Consider the following 19,416-nt stretch of genomic DNA (forward strand, 5'->3'; position numbering starts at 1 on the left):
TAGTATCGAATTCAAGAATTTTCTATGGTTCCAGGTTAAACCTTCTTGTTATTGCTGTATTTAAGTTTTATTTTTAATTTGTTAAAAAAAAAAACTATTCAAATTTTGTTCCTTTATTCTTCTCAAAAAAACTTGGTGCATATTTAGGAAAGATAAACAACGTTATTGGTTACAGATACACACTATATATGTTTCTTACTCTCCAAAGTTCTTAATTTGTTAACTATGATCACTTTTATTTCAGTGTACAGTTTATTAGCTTACATTTCAAATAATGTTTAGCTGGTATGAAGAAAAACAAGTTAGTTTTAAAATAGGGTAATAACCTAAAAGTTTTAATTATTTTGTAAACACCCTGCGCGTATATTACAAATAGGTATGCAATATTAGTATTTTGCAGTTGAACAACAACATTAAATTTAATCTTAAGACTTATAGGTTTGGGTTTTTTTATGTGTTTATAACTTTTTTTTTGAAGATAAGCGTCATATTTACTGAAAGATATTTTTACAATATATACAACAATAAAAACTAGAATGTATATTTTTAAGAAAATCTAGTCGTTGTTTACTATAACTAAGGTTCCTCTGCGCTTTTTTAACAAAATGAGTAGAAAAACTGTTTTAAAATTATGACTATATACAACAACTTGTCCTTTATCAGCAATATAATTAATTATAAGTACATAATATATTATTTACGAGACTGAATAACTTTAACACTAAATAAACGAGTTTAGTTTTGACAACTTACTTTTTGTTCAAAAAACCTCATTAGAATCTAATGGCAGCATACATGCTGATTTTGTTAACAAAGCAGAGTATTTAGTTTTTGAGTTTTTTGAATTTAGTAGACGGTAAAGAATTAAATAAGATTCACGTCTGCTAGTAAACTTTGCTAAACTACAATGTTTTGGTTTCAAAAGTTTAAAAACAAAATTGCGCGCAATGAAAATTTTTGCAGTCGTTTTAAAATTAAAAATAGATTTATAATTGTTTGACCAATAGGTTTTTAAACGTATAAATATTTTTTTGCTAACTTACTACAGTCGTCAAAACTACATCAGCTGTGCCTTTTCTGTACTGTGTACTGTATAGTACGTTGTTTATTTTAGTGTGCAAACACTTCGGTAAACACTGTTGGCTATGAAAGTGGTATGTTTACGTTAAATGCAAAAAGTTTTACAAATACAAAGTCATGCATTTTTTAAAACTAAGTTTGTATAATTTATAAAAAATGTGTTGTAAATTGTGATAAAGTTTGCTTTACGTTGTGTGAATTTTGTTATCCTATTTAAAAAAAGTGCTATTTTGGTTATTTTTAATTAAAAAACGACTATAGCATGACTATTTGAATTTTGAAAATTAGTTAGATTATTAAAAAAAAATGTTTGTACATAGAAGATAAAACAGATCGTTATAATTGTATGTTATTTTATTTAAACTTTAATTATAATTTTAATTATTGAAGTCTAAAAACAAAAATTTTTGATATTTTATAAACTTTTTGTAAACTTAAACATAGTTTTAAAGGTTTAAATTATGTTTATATTATTTATTTTGCAATTTTTTATCACTGCGTAACCCAAATATCTTATTTATAGTAAGTACGTATAGTATACATCGTATACCTTACTTGGATGTTGTTTGATTTATTTTTTACTTGCAACCTATAATTTAGCTGTTATACTTTTAACATTACAAACAGTTAACAAGACTTAGTTTCTTTTTTTGACTAGTTTTTAGTTTGAACTGTTGTTTGTAAGTTTTAAAATAAATTAGTTTTCGCATTTAGTAGATTTCCTTGTAAGTTTTTTTTAAGTTCTGTATTGTTAGTTTTCTTTCTAAAGTATTGAAATTGTGAATGCTACTATACACTAGAAAAAAATCACGCTAAGCATACAATTTTGTATGCACATATTTTTTGATTCCATACGAATATTTTCAACGAGTATTAAAATACAAATTTCTAACACATGTTCGATCCGATCGAGGTTTGTTTGATATTTTTAGCTATTAAGTATTTTTTTTATTTAAAATAGTACTGCTCTAAAGTTTAAACTTTTGTTTCTCGAGATTAGATCAAGACGGGTCAGTTGCGCACATGTGACAGCTTAGCACGGTTAACTTGTTAAATCACCGCTACAATCGTCAACCACTGCTCGCCAAGCCGGCAGAAGAAACCGCTTACCGATTCAGGGTAAGAGTTAGGGTAACGATGATAGTAAAAAATGTTAATAACAACAATTGAATAAAGTATAAACCCGTAGCAAAAGTGTCCCATTGTGCGTTTCTGACGCCTACCAAAATAAAATGCACTTGTACACGAAGTACATACATGTTTTAATTTTATAAGAAACGTTTTTCATAAAAAACAAAAAGTTTTCTAAAATTCCCATAAATGTAATTTTTCTGTAAGGACTACTGCTTCAAAATATAAACATATTATAATTTAGACCTAAAATAAAAATAAAGTTTAAAATAGAGCTTGTATAACTTTTAATAAAATATACCGAAACATGTTTGACTTATTTCGCTTGTAAAGATAAAAGATTGAAAACATTTTTTCAAACTTTATGTATGTATATTTTTATTTGTTAATCATTATATCGTCACTTACACATAAAAAATAGTTTTATGTTTGCTAAGCTTTAATTTTGTAATAAACTATATTTTATTTAAAAAAAGCAATAAAAACTCAAACGTACAAAAAAAAACTTAAAATAATTAAAATAAAATGTTTCTTTCAACTTCTTATTTCTAAAATAAATCAAGGCTGTCGTACATAATTTAAATTAAATTAAAATCCATTAAAAATGAAATATGAATAACAAATGACTTATGTAAAAAAGTCTATTCAAAATTAACTAAAACAGCAGTGATCAAGTTAATGGTGTTATGATTTAATAGTATCGAAATAAATATTTTATCTAAGCAAATAGTTTATCATAACAAGTGTAACCGCAACAGAAGTAACATAACAACTCGATTTTGACTTATAATGGTTAAATTTTTTAAACTATCCTTAGTAATGAAAAACTTAAAATAAATAAAAGTTATTATAACGTACTATGGTTGTTCGTTAACATTTTCGCAGACAGTTGAGTATCAACTTGTTTAAATAATCTTAACTAGTATGAAATGGTTGCGGCAACTGTAAAATTTTGAAAACAACGTAATCATTAGTACAGTACGACGTCATTAAAAAAAACGACGTCATCAATACGTCATCAACAGAGCCCGCACGTTTTCTTGCAGTTAATTTTCATGCTGCTGAACGAGCTGCAATAAGCCCTCAAGTGTTTGCAGCTCGTGCTCCATTCAACATGGTCCTCGCAGATGCCTCCCTCCGTAACTAAAACAGTTCGAAAATAAGTTGATGTACTTTTTAACGTTTGTTGACTAGTGAAGTTATTTATAATTTTTATTTATATATAAAGTTTAAAATACTAACTAAATCTTGTGTAGAAAAACAGTTTTTATAAAAATATAAGTTATCACAATGCTTCCTTATTGCAAACTTGTATTTATAGTATGAAAATAAAATTACAAAACAGCATTATTACAAAATTAAATTAATAAAAAGAGTTTTCATTATCATTCAAGCTATTAGCAAAAGTATTAATAAAACATTTAAACAAACTTCTCTTCGAGTAGCAGCAAGTCTTGTCGCAATTCACTCTCACATTCTCATCCGTTTTACACTGTGGCACCCTGTTCAAGCAGTACGAGAGAGGCTCTTCGTTTGTTTTCTCATCGCAATTTTCGTCCGCTAGTTGGCACTCTCCTATGCACACTTTGGCGTCCATCGACAACCCGGCACACTTGTCACCGTGTGGGCATGTTCTGGATAAGAGTTTTGCGATATAAAAACAAAATACATGTTTAAATTATATATGAACATTTAAAACATGTACTTTTCCATATCGATCAATGTACTTGGGGAAATTAAAGTATGTTTAATTAATAAACGTAAGTGATTCAGAATTTATCACATAACTTTATTATATAAAATACACTAAAGCTTGTTAAATTCTATGTGACCACCATAGCGAAATTTTTACTGTTTTTGAAATATTTCCTCGCAGAAAAACATAGAACATTTTAAGTAAAAAGATTTTTTAAAGAATTTGTAGAAACAACAGTTGTATATAAAAACTAAATACGACACTAGTTTGACCTTATGACGTCACAAACCTCATCCTCGTAGACAACCCAGGAACTCCGCACTTTTCCGGGCACTTGGACCAGCTGCTCCATTCCGCCCACAACGTGCAGGGCGGCAATTCGCCACAAGAAGCTCTTTCCTCTTTACTCGAGTCCTTGGGGCAGACCTGTCCCGTCGGGCAGCCCCTGGTCCTCGTTTTGACGCCTGACGTTCCGCATGTTTGCGTGCACGATGACCACGGCGTCCAGTCGTCCATGACTGGATAATTAGTAAGTTATTTCACAATCAACAAGTATAAGTTAGAGTTTAAAGAATTTTTATCTGAATATTTAGAGATAAATGTAAAAAGTATATTTTATGATTATGATTAAGAACTAAAAGTTTGATTTTCAGAGATCATTCATAGTTCAAATTAATGTGTTAATTTTCTTCTAACTCTGTTCGTTATACACTTCAAATAAGCAGTTGTTAGTTTATAAAGACTAATACTTTACTTCACGGGTTACGTTATCAACTAAAAGTAAATAGTTGTATTCAATTAGTAAAAACTAACAGAAATCACAGGAAATAGTATTACATTCATCTTCTTCTTCATCGTCACCCTCACAGGCGCCATCAACCGGACAAAATCTCACTCTCTTTTTAACTCCTCCTCCGCAATTCGCGCTGCATTCGCTCCATTGACCCCACGAAGACCACATTACGCATGGCGCTGTAAAAATTTTTCTATTTTTTATAATTTATTTAAGTTTATAATATTTTATTAAAAAGCTACAAACATGAGTTTATGCCATGACGGCCATACTGATAACATATATGATACACAAGATGCTGTTAGTATTTTGATTTTAGATTTAAGACTTTATTAAAAATCAATAAACATAAACAAGTTGTTTATAGTAATCTCTATTGAAATGTTTTATTTATATTTTAATGTATACCTTGCAACTAAGCATTAGTTATTTAAGTTTATTAAAAACTAATCACTCAGGTTTTAATAATATTTTATCGATTTTTTATAGTGCCACTTCACACAATAGTTGTTTTTGTTTTTGTTTAAAAACTTATTGTGTTTTAAATAGTTTTTTTAGTATGATTAGGTAGATTTATTGAAATAAAAAAAATATAAAACAAGTCAAAAAATCTTTTATTAACGACTTATGTATAAATAACAAACAATTACCAGTTTTGTTTAAAAACAGGTTAACAAAAAGCTATAAATGTTAAATGCCTAAAACAATTTATGTTGTTTTGGACTTGTGACGAAATATTTTTACCAACCTCTTTGTTAAAAGTTTAAAAAAAACATGACTTCAAACCACGCGATTTTTTTGAACTTCTTTTTTTATTTGCTATAAAAGTTGTAGCAAAAAGTTATAAATAAATTTTAGCTTTGTTCAGTTAATTTGTTTTCAAAATTGTTTTTACTTAAACAATTAAAACTAAACCAACACTTCTCGCAGTCCACGACTTCAGTATCATCACCAGGACAGTTGTTTCCTCCCTGACAAACCCTTGTCCTTTCTTTTACTGATTGGACCCCACAACTTTCAGAACACTCGCCCCAGCTCGACCACTGTGACCACTGCTCGCAATCTTGCACGTTGCATTCCTGTGGTTGGTAATAAAGTTGTATGACGTATAAGAAAATTGAGTTAAGTGTAATGAACTAATTAACATTGCATTAAAACGAGGTAATTTTCCAAGCTGTGTTTCGAAATACGATTTGAAATGAAAATAGACTAAAATTAATTTGATTTGACTTTATAAAGTAAACTGTACTTTGCTTAAAAGTTTACTTATAAATTTAGAAATAGATTTATGGTATTAAAAGTATTTTGAAGCTTAAATTATAAGTTATACGCGGTATTTTAAAACATTACTTTACTGATCAAAAGCATAGATTTGAGAAAGAAAAAAATCCAAGTACAAAGTTTAAAGTAATTAACATACAGGAAATCAATGCTTGTATTTTTTCGTTCAACAAAGTCATGTTTGTTTACAAAACAATGCACACGGTGTAATTAAAATAAACTCAATCCAGTTCAGTTCACGTGCTTTTGAAATACAATCCGTCTTGATTACATTTTTAAAAACATTTCTTAGTAGTCATTTTACTGTACGTATAAAATAAAAACTAGTATCAAAAGTAATTGTTGTTTATTTTTGTATTTTAAATTATACTTCAAAAATTTTAAAACTTAAGCATATAATCAAAAAGTTAACAGAGTAAACATTAAGCTTTACTCGTTTTTTAGAACTATGATGAACAATAATAAGTAATTTATTAGGTAAATTGTTATTTACGTTTGATCAAATAATTATATAAACGATAAACCCCAAAAAGAAAATATACGATATTATGAAACTTAGAAATTTAAAAGTGAACTCAAATTAAATTATATACAATCACTTTAATGGTTTTCAAGTCATTTTTTCATTAGTTTTGCCTAAACTTACTTATAGAAATAAGTTATTTCATGTTAACCATTCAAACACATCAGTATATATTTCTAAAGTATTTGAAAAAGTACTAGCTATGTACTTTTTTAACAGTAAAGTACACTTCCAAACATAACAGGTATATATTAATACGTCTCTACTTGCATCTTTTATTTTGTAATCCCTAATACAAACTAATTTTTTTACTTAAGTATGCTACGACGTCTTACCTCAGTACGTAAATGTTACTGAAAAAGACATCAATAAAAGTTTACCTAGTATCTATACTTGGTTTTCAAACTTTTCAAAAAGTTGCATTTTTTTAATCCTTAAAAAATTGTCAAACTAAACATATACACGGTAAAGTACCTAATTTGTTTTGCAGAACTGTTCGAATTATGACTTCGCTTTATGGTTTTTTAACATACAATTATTTTTATTACAACTATTATGACGTCATACCTCGGTCATCACAGGAGCGCCCCAACAACCGTACTGACCGACTTGTCCCCCGCTGCAAGTCCTTCTTCTCCTTCTGACGCCAACACCGCACGTACGTGAGCATTCCGACCACGGCTTGTAGTCAGCCCAAGCTAAAATGATATAACTAAAGTATATATAATTTTTTTTGAGAATTTTCGCGTTTAAATGGCTTTATGATTTTATTGTAAAACATAAAGCTTGAGTGAAGTTTTATCAGAACAAAAGTATAACCTCATACATATTAAGCTTTTAGGCCAATTATATAACAAATGTTTAATGTTAATAATAAATAAACACACTAAACGGTTTAAAGACACCAGGCTTCAAAAAAAAACTTTTTAGTTGTAAAATCAGTTATGATTCATTTAACATTATTTAGATACAATAAAACTAACAAAGCATATAGATAAGCATACACTTAAATGGTTTAGAAACACTTGATAGCAGATAACTAAATAAACATACACATTGTATATAGGTTTAAAACCCAGTTTAACCAAAGTAGTATTAAACCAACTTGGCATGTTGCACCTTGCCGTGTAACATCTCTCTTCTACAACATCATCACCAGCACAGTTTAGGGACTTACCCTGACATTTTCTCCTTTTCACACGTGTGCCCTCACCGCAGGAAACGCTGCAAGCCGTCCAGTTCGACCATTCAGACCAACCTTGAGGTCTCACTTTCTCTTCAGATGCTGTGTAAAGTTTCTTATTTTTATTAGTTATTCTTTGGAAATAACTTTAGACTTTATATACAGCTGAGTAAATGTTTCTAAGTAACTTATTCAAAATTAGAATCTAAAATTTGAAATTTCAAAACTATATGGATGCAAAACAAATCAAGTTTAACTTTTAACAAAAAGTTTTACTCATTGCTGAACAATAATTGTGAACGATTCAAAATCTATAACAAGTACAAAAAGTATCTCACTAGTAGCTGTTGCGATCCCTGTTTTGTATTCGATCCATCCACTGTACCAGTCAACATTCGTGAACGTCATCAGTGACGTGTGATCGGGGTAGACGCAACTATCGCCTCTAGTGGCGACACCCGCGATGTAGAAATCGCAAGATGTGGATCGCTGGCAGATCATCAGACCCCCTTGCTCGCCTGTTTCGAATAACAAAAATAACAATCGATAAACTCGCCTGTTTCGGTTAATTAGATTAAATTTAAGTAAAGAGCAAATAAAAAATTGATAAGTATCATAAATTTATTAAAAAATTTAATTTATCTGTAATACATAATCTTAGAAAATTATAAGATAATAATGATGAACTTGTCTGTTTTGAGTTCTTAGATAAAAATCGACAACAAAGAATAAAAAAACTTATAACCTTCAAACTGTAACTATAATATCTACGGTACGGTTCAGCTCATTATGATTTTCAGTAAAGTTTTTCTAACTAAACTAGATTTTTATATATGTATAGGCATTTCTTAGGAGACAAATAAAGTGCAATAAAGTTCATTTTTTTTGTTATAGCTCACCTCGATATATTTAGGTTTTTATATTACTAGTTAAATTAAAACTTACAATGTACAATTTCACAACACTTTTAACTTGTAAAGCTAACACTTTTACATTTTTTTAACAACATCAAAGATTTCAACATAAATACCCGGACAGCTGCTTCTGTACTTGTTGTATGTGAACTGTCCGCATAACAAGGCCCTGCTGTCATCGTAATCGACCATATTGTCCGCATACAAGCACGTGCTCGTGTCGGCAACCGTCATGTTTATGTGGGCGAACTTCAGCGCTACGTCGAAATCATCGCTGTATTCGTCAACTGTTTAAGTTAAATGTTACGTTGAATTTTCTACTTAAACAAATTGTTTCATTTATAAATTGAATAAAAAAAACATCTTGTTTTTGATTTGTTGCAAAGCTTTAATGTTTTTAAATACTCCAGACTGTAATCCTGAAAATGTATTACTTCAACTTAAATGTTATGTTGAAACCATTCGATTTGAATAAATTATTTTAGTACTAGTTAGTTTTACCTTAACTGTATACAAAAACATTTATAATTATTAACAAAATTTTTATTAATAATAAATGTTTTAGTCTGTAACGTTTAAAAATTGGTATAATCAATGTAAAAAGGGTTCATAGGCTTCAAAAAATGTTTTACTAAAGGTATAAACAATTTTGAACGTTGTAACTTCATTAACCATCCTATAAAGATAAAACAAAATCTTGTAGATAGTTTCAAATTTTTTAAAAATTTAAATCAAAATATAGTTTTTTAAATTTGAAGGGGAACGTCACAAATAAAAATAAAAGAAATAGTTACTAACCGTGAGTTTCAAATCCGTTGATCCAGCACTTGTCTCCCACATTAGGTCTTTCCCCGGAAGGAAGACACGCCGGGTAGGCCCATTCCGTCATTTTAACATCCTGGCTCAGGTGGAGCAGGGCCAAGTCGTTGTTGGGGTGATCGTAATCAGGGTGAATTATCACCTAATAGCAAAAGTTATTTTTTCTAAGTTTGTATAAAAACAAACAAAAACATTAGGTCTTAAAAGTAAATTGAGTTTACTGTAATCACAAAACTACAATGTGGATTATCATTATACTTTTAAAATCCACCGCTTTCAAAATCAACCCAATTTTTTTATACTTTATTTATTTAATATTTTATTCAATTTATATATTTTTGCATTTAAATTTTTTTTAAATTTATTTTTACTACCACTGTTACCTCTAACGCTAACCCTAGATCGGTAAGCGGTTCTCGAATTTGACTGGGTAAATTTTGACTGGGCGGACTTGAACGCGGGTGGATTTTGAACATGTCCCGGATTATCACTTTTGTGATGATGTACAATTTTATGGAAATGAAAAAGTATAAAGTATAAATAGTTGTTTAGGTCCTAGTTGTAGCATAATTAAAGCAGTAAAATTAAAATTTAAGTAGAATATAAGATGATAAACACCTAAAACAAAAAAAAAATAAAAGTAAAAACAAACAAATAACGAAAAGTATTATTGTTGTTTAGTACAAAAAAGTGTATAATAATTTTAAATGTTTTTAAATTCTTTAATTAGTTGCACCACAAATAAAAATCTGAAATATAGATTTAACTTGTCAAAAGCGCAGTAATTTTTTGTCTTTTATAATTAATAAACTAAAACTAGGTTTTATAGTACACGAAAATAAACGTAACACAAAATTTAGCTTATATATTTAGCATTAATATTATATATTTAAGTTAGTACAAATAAATGTTGTAGATAAAATTTTTCTGTGTTTTTATTCGTAAATAAAATTAAAACATGTAATTTATAACGATAATCTAAATTTCAAACCAAACACACTACAAACTCAAATGAGAAAAGTAAAAAAAAGAATATTACTTACCGAGTTATTACTTAAGTTATATTATAACAAACAAGCAAAAAATAATAGTTTATAAAATCACCAAGTTAAAAATGTTTCTCGTATGGTTAAAATACGTTTATTTTACTTCTTAAAACTACCAAAGTATATTATTTACGTAAATAGTTATCATATATATAGCCATATTTTGTTGTAATTTACAGAAAACTTTAAAAATTATGATACTTTTATTAGATAGACAAAAGTTTTTACTCAGTTATCTGTAAGTATTTTAATAATCTGAAAAAATAAAAATTATTTGAGCTATTTAGAATATCGATTATTTTAAAGAAAACTAAATCAATAAGAAATATTTTAATAATTACAGACGTCGTATCTTATTTTTGTTATTTGCGTATAATTAGTTTTAAAAGTTTAAAAAGTATTAATAACGCGCCTTTAATTAAACAAAGAAAAAAAAAACTTTTTAATAGTAACCTGAATTTAATAACCAAAACAACTTCATCAATTATGGTATAGACTGCTTGAGAGTTTTTAATGACAATAGTAGTGGTAAAAGGTAATCAAAAGCAATAGTTACTGCAATCTAAAGTAATTTTCGATTAGTAATAAGAATCAATCATTTGTTGGGTATTTTAATGATTGCTGTTAAATTATAGTTTATATATAAAAGAACCACTCAAATATCTACAGTTGTTTTAACAACTTCTGTTAAGTAAATCACATTAGATTAAAGCAGTATTTATTAGATTTTATTAAATCTAGTTTATGCTAATTTGGGTATAGATTTTATTTATAATTTCTATGATGTACTAATGCAGGTGTTTTAATTAATAAGTTTAACAAAGAAGTTATATAAACAAGTTAAATTAGCTTTCTGAAGCATTATTTAAGAAGCATCTCTTATAGTTTTAAACTACAAAAAAAAACATTTTTTACTCTTTTTATAATTTAGACATTTTAAAAATGTTTTTAAAGAGCATAAGTTTACGTATTTATTCTTTTTTTTATACAACAATTTTTTAACAAAGGATCACATGTGCAAAACAATATCGTTTAAATTGTTCACAAGAATAATTAAAAGTATTGTCAATAATTAACACTTTCATTTCTTAAGTTTTATCTCCAATATTTTAAATTAATTTTTTAAAACAAGTGTGCTAAGTTTTATATGGGGAAAATACTTAAATTAAAAGTATTTTAAATCTGTTTAGTCTAATATCTACTTTCTTTTTGAAAATCCTAATAATTAATCTATACTAATTGTAAAGTCACATTCTACTCCAATAATCTTATAAAAAGATACAATATTTTTTTTTAATCTTACAGCATCTAATACACTTAACTTCCAACAAACAAAAAAGATATGGCAGCCAACAGAAACCCCTTACCATTACCTGAAAACGACTTGGTTGAAGCGTACATTTTTTACAGGCGTGTTATCGGTATCTTAAGAAGTAAGAATAAGTTGTGACTTTTTAAATTTAATCACTTAACTTAAAATTTTAAGTGATAAACTACTACGATAAATATATTAAATAATTGCTACATCAAAGTTGAAGCAGCAAAGTTTCAATACAATATTTTCCTTTATTATTTAGCTGGTCTATTACTTAAAAAAGTTAGCAGATAGCGCTTTCATAACGTATACATCTTTCTTAAACACTTCTACTAAAAGCTTCAAAATTTAAGTTTGAATATGATTTTTATTGTTTAGCTAACCTGGCAGTCATAAAATAAATACAAGTTAAATATATATTTACTAATGTACCTTACTTTTACTTGAACTAAGAAGACAACAATTTCTTTATTTAATCTTCCCAGTCCGTAACTCCTACCTACTTAACATAATTAATAAAGCTCTTGTGTACGTATATAACTTTACTGTTTCTTCCACCAGACAGACATTTCTACCTTGCGCTCAACGGAAGCAGGCGAGACGAGGAAGACTACCTGGCGCGGGTGGAGACCGATGGTGAGGGCAGGATCCTCGGCAGGATCAGAGGAAGAAACTGGGGCAAGATGGACAGGCGGGAGTACGCGGATAGAGGCTGGAAGAACGAAGACTTCGAGAGGGACGACGGGATCAAGGTGGGTGTGGATTATATAAACAAGGACGGGTTGGTCACGTTGAGGTACCAGCTTCCGTCCGGTGAACGTCGCAGGAGGACTTTTCGGCCGCACCTGGGATAATTTGATGTTGTGAAATTTTTGATTCTCGTGTGATTTTTTTATGTGTTCTCGTACTAGTAATAAACCAAGTTTCCCTAATCTGTGTGATCCGTGTATGAATAGAATTGTATTAGTAACGCAAATAAAACTGAAAATATAAAGTTTGCAAAAAAAAAAAAGAGAAAAAATCCTTTTTGGCTCCGTATTGATTTCTCAATTTATATATTTTAAAAGCATGTTTCAGTGAAATTATTTGAAGTCTTCGAAGTTATAAAAACTTAGTCAAGGTAAAAAATACAATTCGATTCCTTCGTAAATTCCAAAAGTATTTTATGAAAGAGAGTTTTATTAAAATTAAACAATTATTTAACATGTATTAAATAAATGACATATTCTTCTTTTTCTGTTTTGAAAACTTGGTTTGTGGTGACAGAGTCGCAATGTTTTGTAATTGTAAGTTTTGTAACAATTAAAAATAAAAACTGCTGCCCTTTTTTATGGGTTTCGTTATAAATGTGGTGGTAATCTTTTTAATTTAAACTATGAAAATTGATAATTTTAATTTGAAATTAAGTTTTATTAAATGTTTTGTTAGTTCGGTCATAAATATCTATAAACTATGTCAAAGTAAATCATATATTTAAATAAACTAAAGTAATATTCTTGTTGCTTTTAGCACAAACCAAACTGTAAATTAACCTGAAAAGCTCATACTCAGCAGAAATTTTACTGTACTTATAACTTAACCAACAAAACAAATCGTTTATTTTAAGTACCTCTAACTTCAATGTAGTATACATTATTGCTGTTATTAAGTTTGGTATTTGCAGAGTAAGTTGTGTCGCTTGTAGAACCAATAAAACAATGCAATTTCAACTAGGCTTGGGTAATAAACATATAAATAGGTAAACTAAAGTTTTCCGTTATAAAACTTTATTTCAAAATACTACAATAAATTTAGTTTATATTAAACAAAGAACATAACTTGTTAAAAACTGAGTTTTTCGTTAAGTAAAAAATAAAAAATAAACTTCTCAAATAGTAAAGAAATTGAAAGAAAACACTAGGTTTTTTTATGCTTATATTTATACAATATATATAACTTCTATTTGATTAGTTAGTAACTGACTTAAATTTGAAGATTTTACATATATACAAACTTTTTTTCAACAAACTGTTACCATACCTCGTAAACTTGCAGATCTTGGAATCCTCCTGACACGTAATCCCTCACGTAACCCCCATAACCCCTGTTACCGAACTGAACGTGAACACTGTTAAAGTCATCAACATCTATGCAGTGAGCTGCAGTAAGGACCCAGTCTGATGATATGAGGACACCGACGCATGGCTGATCGTCCACGTACACTAGCGCCTTTAATGTTTTTTTTTTTTATTTAGACAACTTTATCAACTGCATATCTTTAAAATTGAAGTTTTAAATTTAACTAGAATTTTAAGATTGGAACTTATGTTTGTATTTAAAATTTAAGTTAAATAAACTTTATAGGATAACATTCAATGTTTAAAACGTACATGCAGAAAACTTAACAAACAAAAACACTTGAATCAAACTCACAGTCCATGGAAAGTCTAGTAAATTTGGATCTTGTCCTTCCAATAAATCATCGTGCCTCCTCCCATTGTGTCTGTTCTGGCCACATTTGTCTGAAAATATTGTCCCTATTATCAGTTTATCAATGTTACATTAAACTGTAAAAAATAGGTATTTAATGAGTTTTTGTTTACAAAAAAAAAGTTATTAAGTTAAGATAAAATTCGATAAAAATATATCGGTTCAAGCCATATTTGTCTAAAAGTATTAATAGTTTCATGAATAACCTATCAGCGTTAAGTTGAACTGACTTACATAGGAAGCATTATTAGTTTCTTATCAAAATATTGTTAAGTTAACTTTTTATTTAATGCTTGTACGAAAAAGTTTAATTGCGATAAAGTCATAAAAGTTAATTAAACAAAAAAGAAGTGTTTAAAATTTTCCTAAAGTTTAAGTACAAGAGCCTCACTTTTCGATATTTTGCAGCATTTATCTTGTTCCATGTACGAAATGAGAGGTTGATAGCACTGGTGCTTGGTTGAACACTCGTAACCTCTCAAGTGGTTGTTGCAATACAATCCCTCGTCACAAGGGTTCGTCAGGCACTCGTCAATATCTGTTTAAGTTTTTAGTATTTAAACTTCATTACAAATCAAGAGTGATTCTGGTACTATTAATTTTATGCATCAAAAATAGTATACAAAATCTGGTTTGTTAAGCTCAAGTTTAGAGCCCAGTACAACAGGTTACAAATGACTCGTGATTTCTGTATAGTTTGTATTTTGTTTCAACTAAAACAAATTAAAAGAGTGATTTTGGTACAGGTTATTTTTTATGCATGAATTTAAAAATTGTCTTTAAAATATGGTTTGTTTAGCAAAAGCTTTAAATGAAAATTTAAAAAATGAATACATGATCTTCTTTATAAATTTTTTCTAAACGTTATAAATATTTAAATGAAAATAGTTCCTTTTTGTTAAAAGCTTATTTATTAAAGCATGTACTTTTGCAAGTATTATTTTATTTACCTTCACACTTTCCGTCAATCATTTGGTATCCTTCCCAGCATTTGCACTCAATAGCGCCATCGTGTGACTGCTTTTCACACGTTTGGCTGCAACCGTTATTTGCACATTCGACTGTTAAAATATTAGAAAACATTATACAATCAGTTTTTTAATATTGATTATTTTACTGACAATTAATTAATATCATGTGAATGTATTCACAAGTTTGACTACAACCATTTTTTGAAAGCTGGACTGTTAAAATTTTAAAACATTTAGAATATATGTATTCAATTAAAATGTTTAGTTTTATGTTTTACTCACAAGTATGTTTTCTTTAAAATGTGTAGTTAACTTATAATTAATCAAAACATATTAGTAGTGCTTCTTTAAAACTTTTGGAAACCATAAAAAATATTTGAATCTGAATTTCGTTTCAATGGTAAAGTAAACATTAAAAAATAGCTACACACATTATAGTTAAAACACATCTAAATTACTTCATCCTTCAACCTTAGATACTTATTAATTTATTTTTATTTATAAAAGGAATCGAGTTTAAAGCTTTGTTTTTATAGACTTTACAACATTAAACAATTTGTTTTATCAACTACATATAACTATACAAACCAATATATAAAATATCCAAAAACTTTTTCTTAATTTGATTCAAGATAACTTAAATTTTTCAAGTAAATAACTAATGTTTTTATTTAAGTATATCTTGGAATCGAGTTTAAAGCTTTGTTTTTATAGACTTTACAACATTAAACAATTTGTTTCATTAACTACATACAACTATACAAAGCAATATATAAAATATCCAAAAACTTTTTCTTAATTTGATTCAAGATAACTTAAATTTTTCAAGTAAATAACTAATGTTTTTATTTAAGTACAACATTTGACCAATGGTATTATCAATGACCATACTTGAACTACTATAAAACATAACTAAAAACAAAAATAAGTTAAAGAAAGTTTTCAAGTGAAAAATGAAATGACACTAAAGCGATGTATTACTTATTTTCATGTTTCATAAACATTGAATTTGACAAATTTAAATAGTAACTAGAACAAAAGTATACCTACGTAATATACATACCAAAAACAAAAAGTAAAATTATTCAAATTTAAATAGTTGCCAGGCGACCGCAGACTTTTCTCAAATATTTTTGATGAAAAATAATATGTTGAGAAACGATCAGATTTGAAAGTTACAAAGCATACTTTCTCATAGCTCAACCGTTTTTATTAAGCTTATTTTAAAAATAAATTAAGGTTAAGCCTCGCTTACAACGTGGGTTATAAATGATAAATTATATAAATTAAGTATAAAAGTCTGAATAAAAACACTTATCATAGTTCTATGAGTCTATTTTTTAAAGTATTTTTTTATCGTTTTGAATAAGTAAACAACATATTAGAATAAATAAAATAATAAAACCGCAATCAACAAAAAAATAAACAAACAATAATATATTGTAAGAAAACACTCATGAAATAATGAAAAGAAAATTTTAAAGCTTATTTTTGTTATTTTAGGAAAAAGTTTAAAAAACAATACCTACCAGGGTCTACCCATTTATCGTTGCATCCAATATCGCACAAAATGGGACACAACTTTTGTATTTGTGACCGGTGACACTGGTCCTTTATTGATTCGTTGCAAACGTTCACGTCCTTACACGTGTCATTTGATAACACTGAGAAAAAAATTGAAGTATTTTAAAGCATGTTTTTTTTGTTTTGGAAACACTGAAATACTTTTAAGAACATAAATGTAACAATGTTACTTTATAACTACTATGAGTGTTTTACATTTTTAATAAAAACAAAACACATTTCAAAGTTTTATATTGGAGTAATTTTACATTTGATCATTATGAACATATACTAAGTAGGTTATAAATATTTAATTTAAAAAAGTAAAATTTGATTAACTAATTTGATAAAAAAAAATTTAGTATAAACTTAAATACAATAAAGTAAAATCTTGTCACCGTAATGGAAGTTCTGTAAAACTAAAACTTAAATGTATGGTTTATTTGTTTCGACATAAGTGCGAAAACGTTACATATGTAAAAAAAACATTTACAATTTGTACAACTAGCAGCAAATCATATTTGTATGGAAACCAAACAATATAGTTTGTGGGTTATTTGTTTCAAATTAATGTCCATTGTAAATACTTTTTAAACACACTTAAGCTTATAAACTTACACCTAAAAAAAGTTAAAAGTCTTAACATTAGTGAAAACTTTATAAAACTTAAGTTTAGGAAGGAGCATGTAATATATTTTGCCTAAAACATTCAGAATTTTGCGTATAGAAATCATTTTAGTTATTAGCAAACCATATTTGTAAACAAAAAATTACATTCGTAATAAATAAATAAAATTTTCATACTACTAAATTTGAAAATAGTTTTAAAGACTTAGTACTTTTTAATGAAAACAAGTATTATATTAAAACTTTACAAAAATATGTTATGCTCTAACAATTGAAAAGTACAAGATAAAATTCACAACACCGTTTAACCATACAAAGTTGGATAAAACAAGAAAAAGTGAACGTACCTTTGTTCAATATGGATAAAATTATGCAAATTATTCCGCTATTCTTTAATCTGTAAATAGAAAATTGTTTAGGTACCATATAAACCTCAAAACTAGTCAAAATTGTTTAAAAAAACAATTATTTTATAGGCATTCTGTATAATTAAAAGAGGATTGAATAAAACCTAACATAAGCTACATAAATCACACAACTATATAAAAAAGTAATTAAAAAATATATTGAAATTAAGAACATTATTTTTCCTCTATATAATTAAACAAAAACAAAACAAATATTTATATTCAATCAAAAACTTCATAAAATTTTTGGAGAAAGCAGAATCGTCATGTGTTTGTAAAAACATTTCTTAAAAATATACATTACATATACATAAATATATAAAAACACATTTCTCATTATGTATTCAGAGAAATAAGCTTGGAATGTAAACTTGTATCACCTTATACGAACTTTCAATTTAAAACACGTTTACAAGTGGTTGTGAACTTTTCAATAACGATTTAAAGGTAAAGTTATACAAGTTTAAAACTTATACATTGATTTTTAACCAAACTTACATGATAGAGCAACAAATTATAATTTAGTTATTTAGGTTTTCATTTTAGAGGTATCAAAGTATGAAGGCTAAAAGATAGTACTACCGTTTGTCAGGAATTTTAATTCAAAAAAAATTCTACATGTTTTCAATGATTAAGTAAACTAAATATTTATTTCAAAAACTTTCTTGCATATTAAAAGCAAATAATTTAATATTAATTAATATACAATCTTAGAATTAAAATATTTATTAGAAATGAAACTGCTAACAGTAACCGAATGCTAGATTTTGATTTTAGATGTTGTAAACAACTTTTGAAAAAATAAAGTGTCTTGTGTCTGAAAAATGGCTTCAATTTACTAAAAAAAAAATTAAAAAAGCTTGAAAAATATTGTGGTAAATGGTGCATCAATAAAATACAATAGCCATGAACGTTATTCAAAATATAATACGAGCCAGTACGTAATTGAAATGAATTTAATTAAAATAAACTATGTATGTAAAAAAACAAACTTACATTCCAAACATGCTTATTAAGATGTCAAGTTTTTTAAAGGATCTGAAAAGGTTAACTTTTAAATTAAAAATTTAAATCTAAAACGACCTTAGACGTCTTAGAAAATTACAGTTGCAGTTTATTAACAAAATGAAATATTTCCAATGAAAAAAAAAGTTACTAAATATTAGTTAACAAAAAAAATTGTTCTTTAAAAGTCTCAAAGTCTTTTAGATTAGATTTATCTTTTATAAATTCATTTTCTAAAAACATTATTAAGATCAACAAACACCACCTAACAATAATGAAAATATTAATTAACTTCAAAAAATTATATTGTCACAAATGCCTTATGTTTATCTTTTCAAAAGATTGTTGTGTAAAAACTTAAACTAGAAATTTAAACTTTTTTAATTTTTTTATTAAAAAAAAATTGATTAAAACTTGGTTTAACAACTACAATCTAAAGTTTCAAAACAAAAAGTTCTACACAAGGCACTTATCTCAACCTCAAAAAAAGAAAAAATAGTAAAAATCAAAACTAAATTTAGACTAGTTTTTATTTTGTTTACTAGTTTTTATGAAGCCAAATAGACAAAACTTAATTTAGAAATCACATGTTA

General features: G+C 27.3%; 1 protein-coding gene across 1 annotated transcript; it reads right to left on the reverse strand.

Annotated features, from left to right (window-relative positions):
• Positions 1-2,891: 2,891 nt before the first annotated feature.
• On the reverse strand, positions 2,892-18,852 carry LOC145835876 (uncharacterized). The gene is made up of 17 exons (XM_082943624.1): positions 18,815-18,852; positions 17,759-17,808; positions 16,751-16,885; positions 15,201-15,311; positions 14,642-14,788; positions 14,194-14,282; positions 13,801-13,989; positions 9,400-9,562; positions 8,718-8,888; positions 8,026-8,205; positions 7,610-7,789; positions 7,072-7,202; positions 5,620-5,779; positions 4,721-4,879; positions 4,197-4,425; positions 3,643-3,845; positions 2,892-3,354 (listed from the first exon to the last, which is right to left on the reverse strand). Exons 1-17 carry the CDS (start codon positions 18,823-18,825, stop codon positions 3,230-3,232), a joined length of 2,433 nt encoding a protein of 810 aa, XP_082799750.1. The 5' UTR covers positions 18,826-18,852; the 3' UTR covers positions 2,892-3,229.
• Positions 18,853-19,416: the final 564 nt, after the last annotated feature.

The sequence above is a fragment of the Thalia democratica genome, chromosome 5 (assembly GCF_965202585.1).
Source record: "Thalia democratica chromosome 5, ktThaDemo2.hap1.1, whole genome shotgun sequence".
Classification (NCBI taxonomy): domain Eukaryota; kingdom Metazoa; phylum Chordata; class Thaliacea; order Salpida; family Salpidae; genus Thalia; species Thalia democratica.

Excerpts from the sequence above, each read along its gene's own strand:
- LOC145835876 (XM_082943624.1), bottom strand. Across the intron at positions 9,563-13,800 it reads AAGATCTGCAAGTTTACGAG|GTGATAATTCACCCTGATTA; the intron begins GTATGGTAACAG and ends TTTTGCTATTAG. Across the intron at positions 5,780-7,071 it reads GCGCTCCTGTGATGACCGAG|GAATGCAACGTGCAAGATTG; the intron begins GTATGACGTCAT and ends TACCAACCACAG.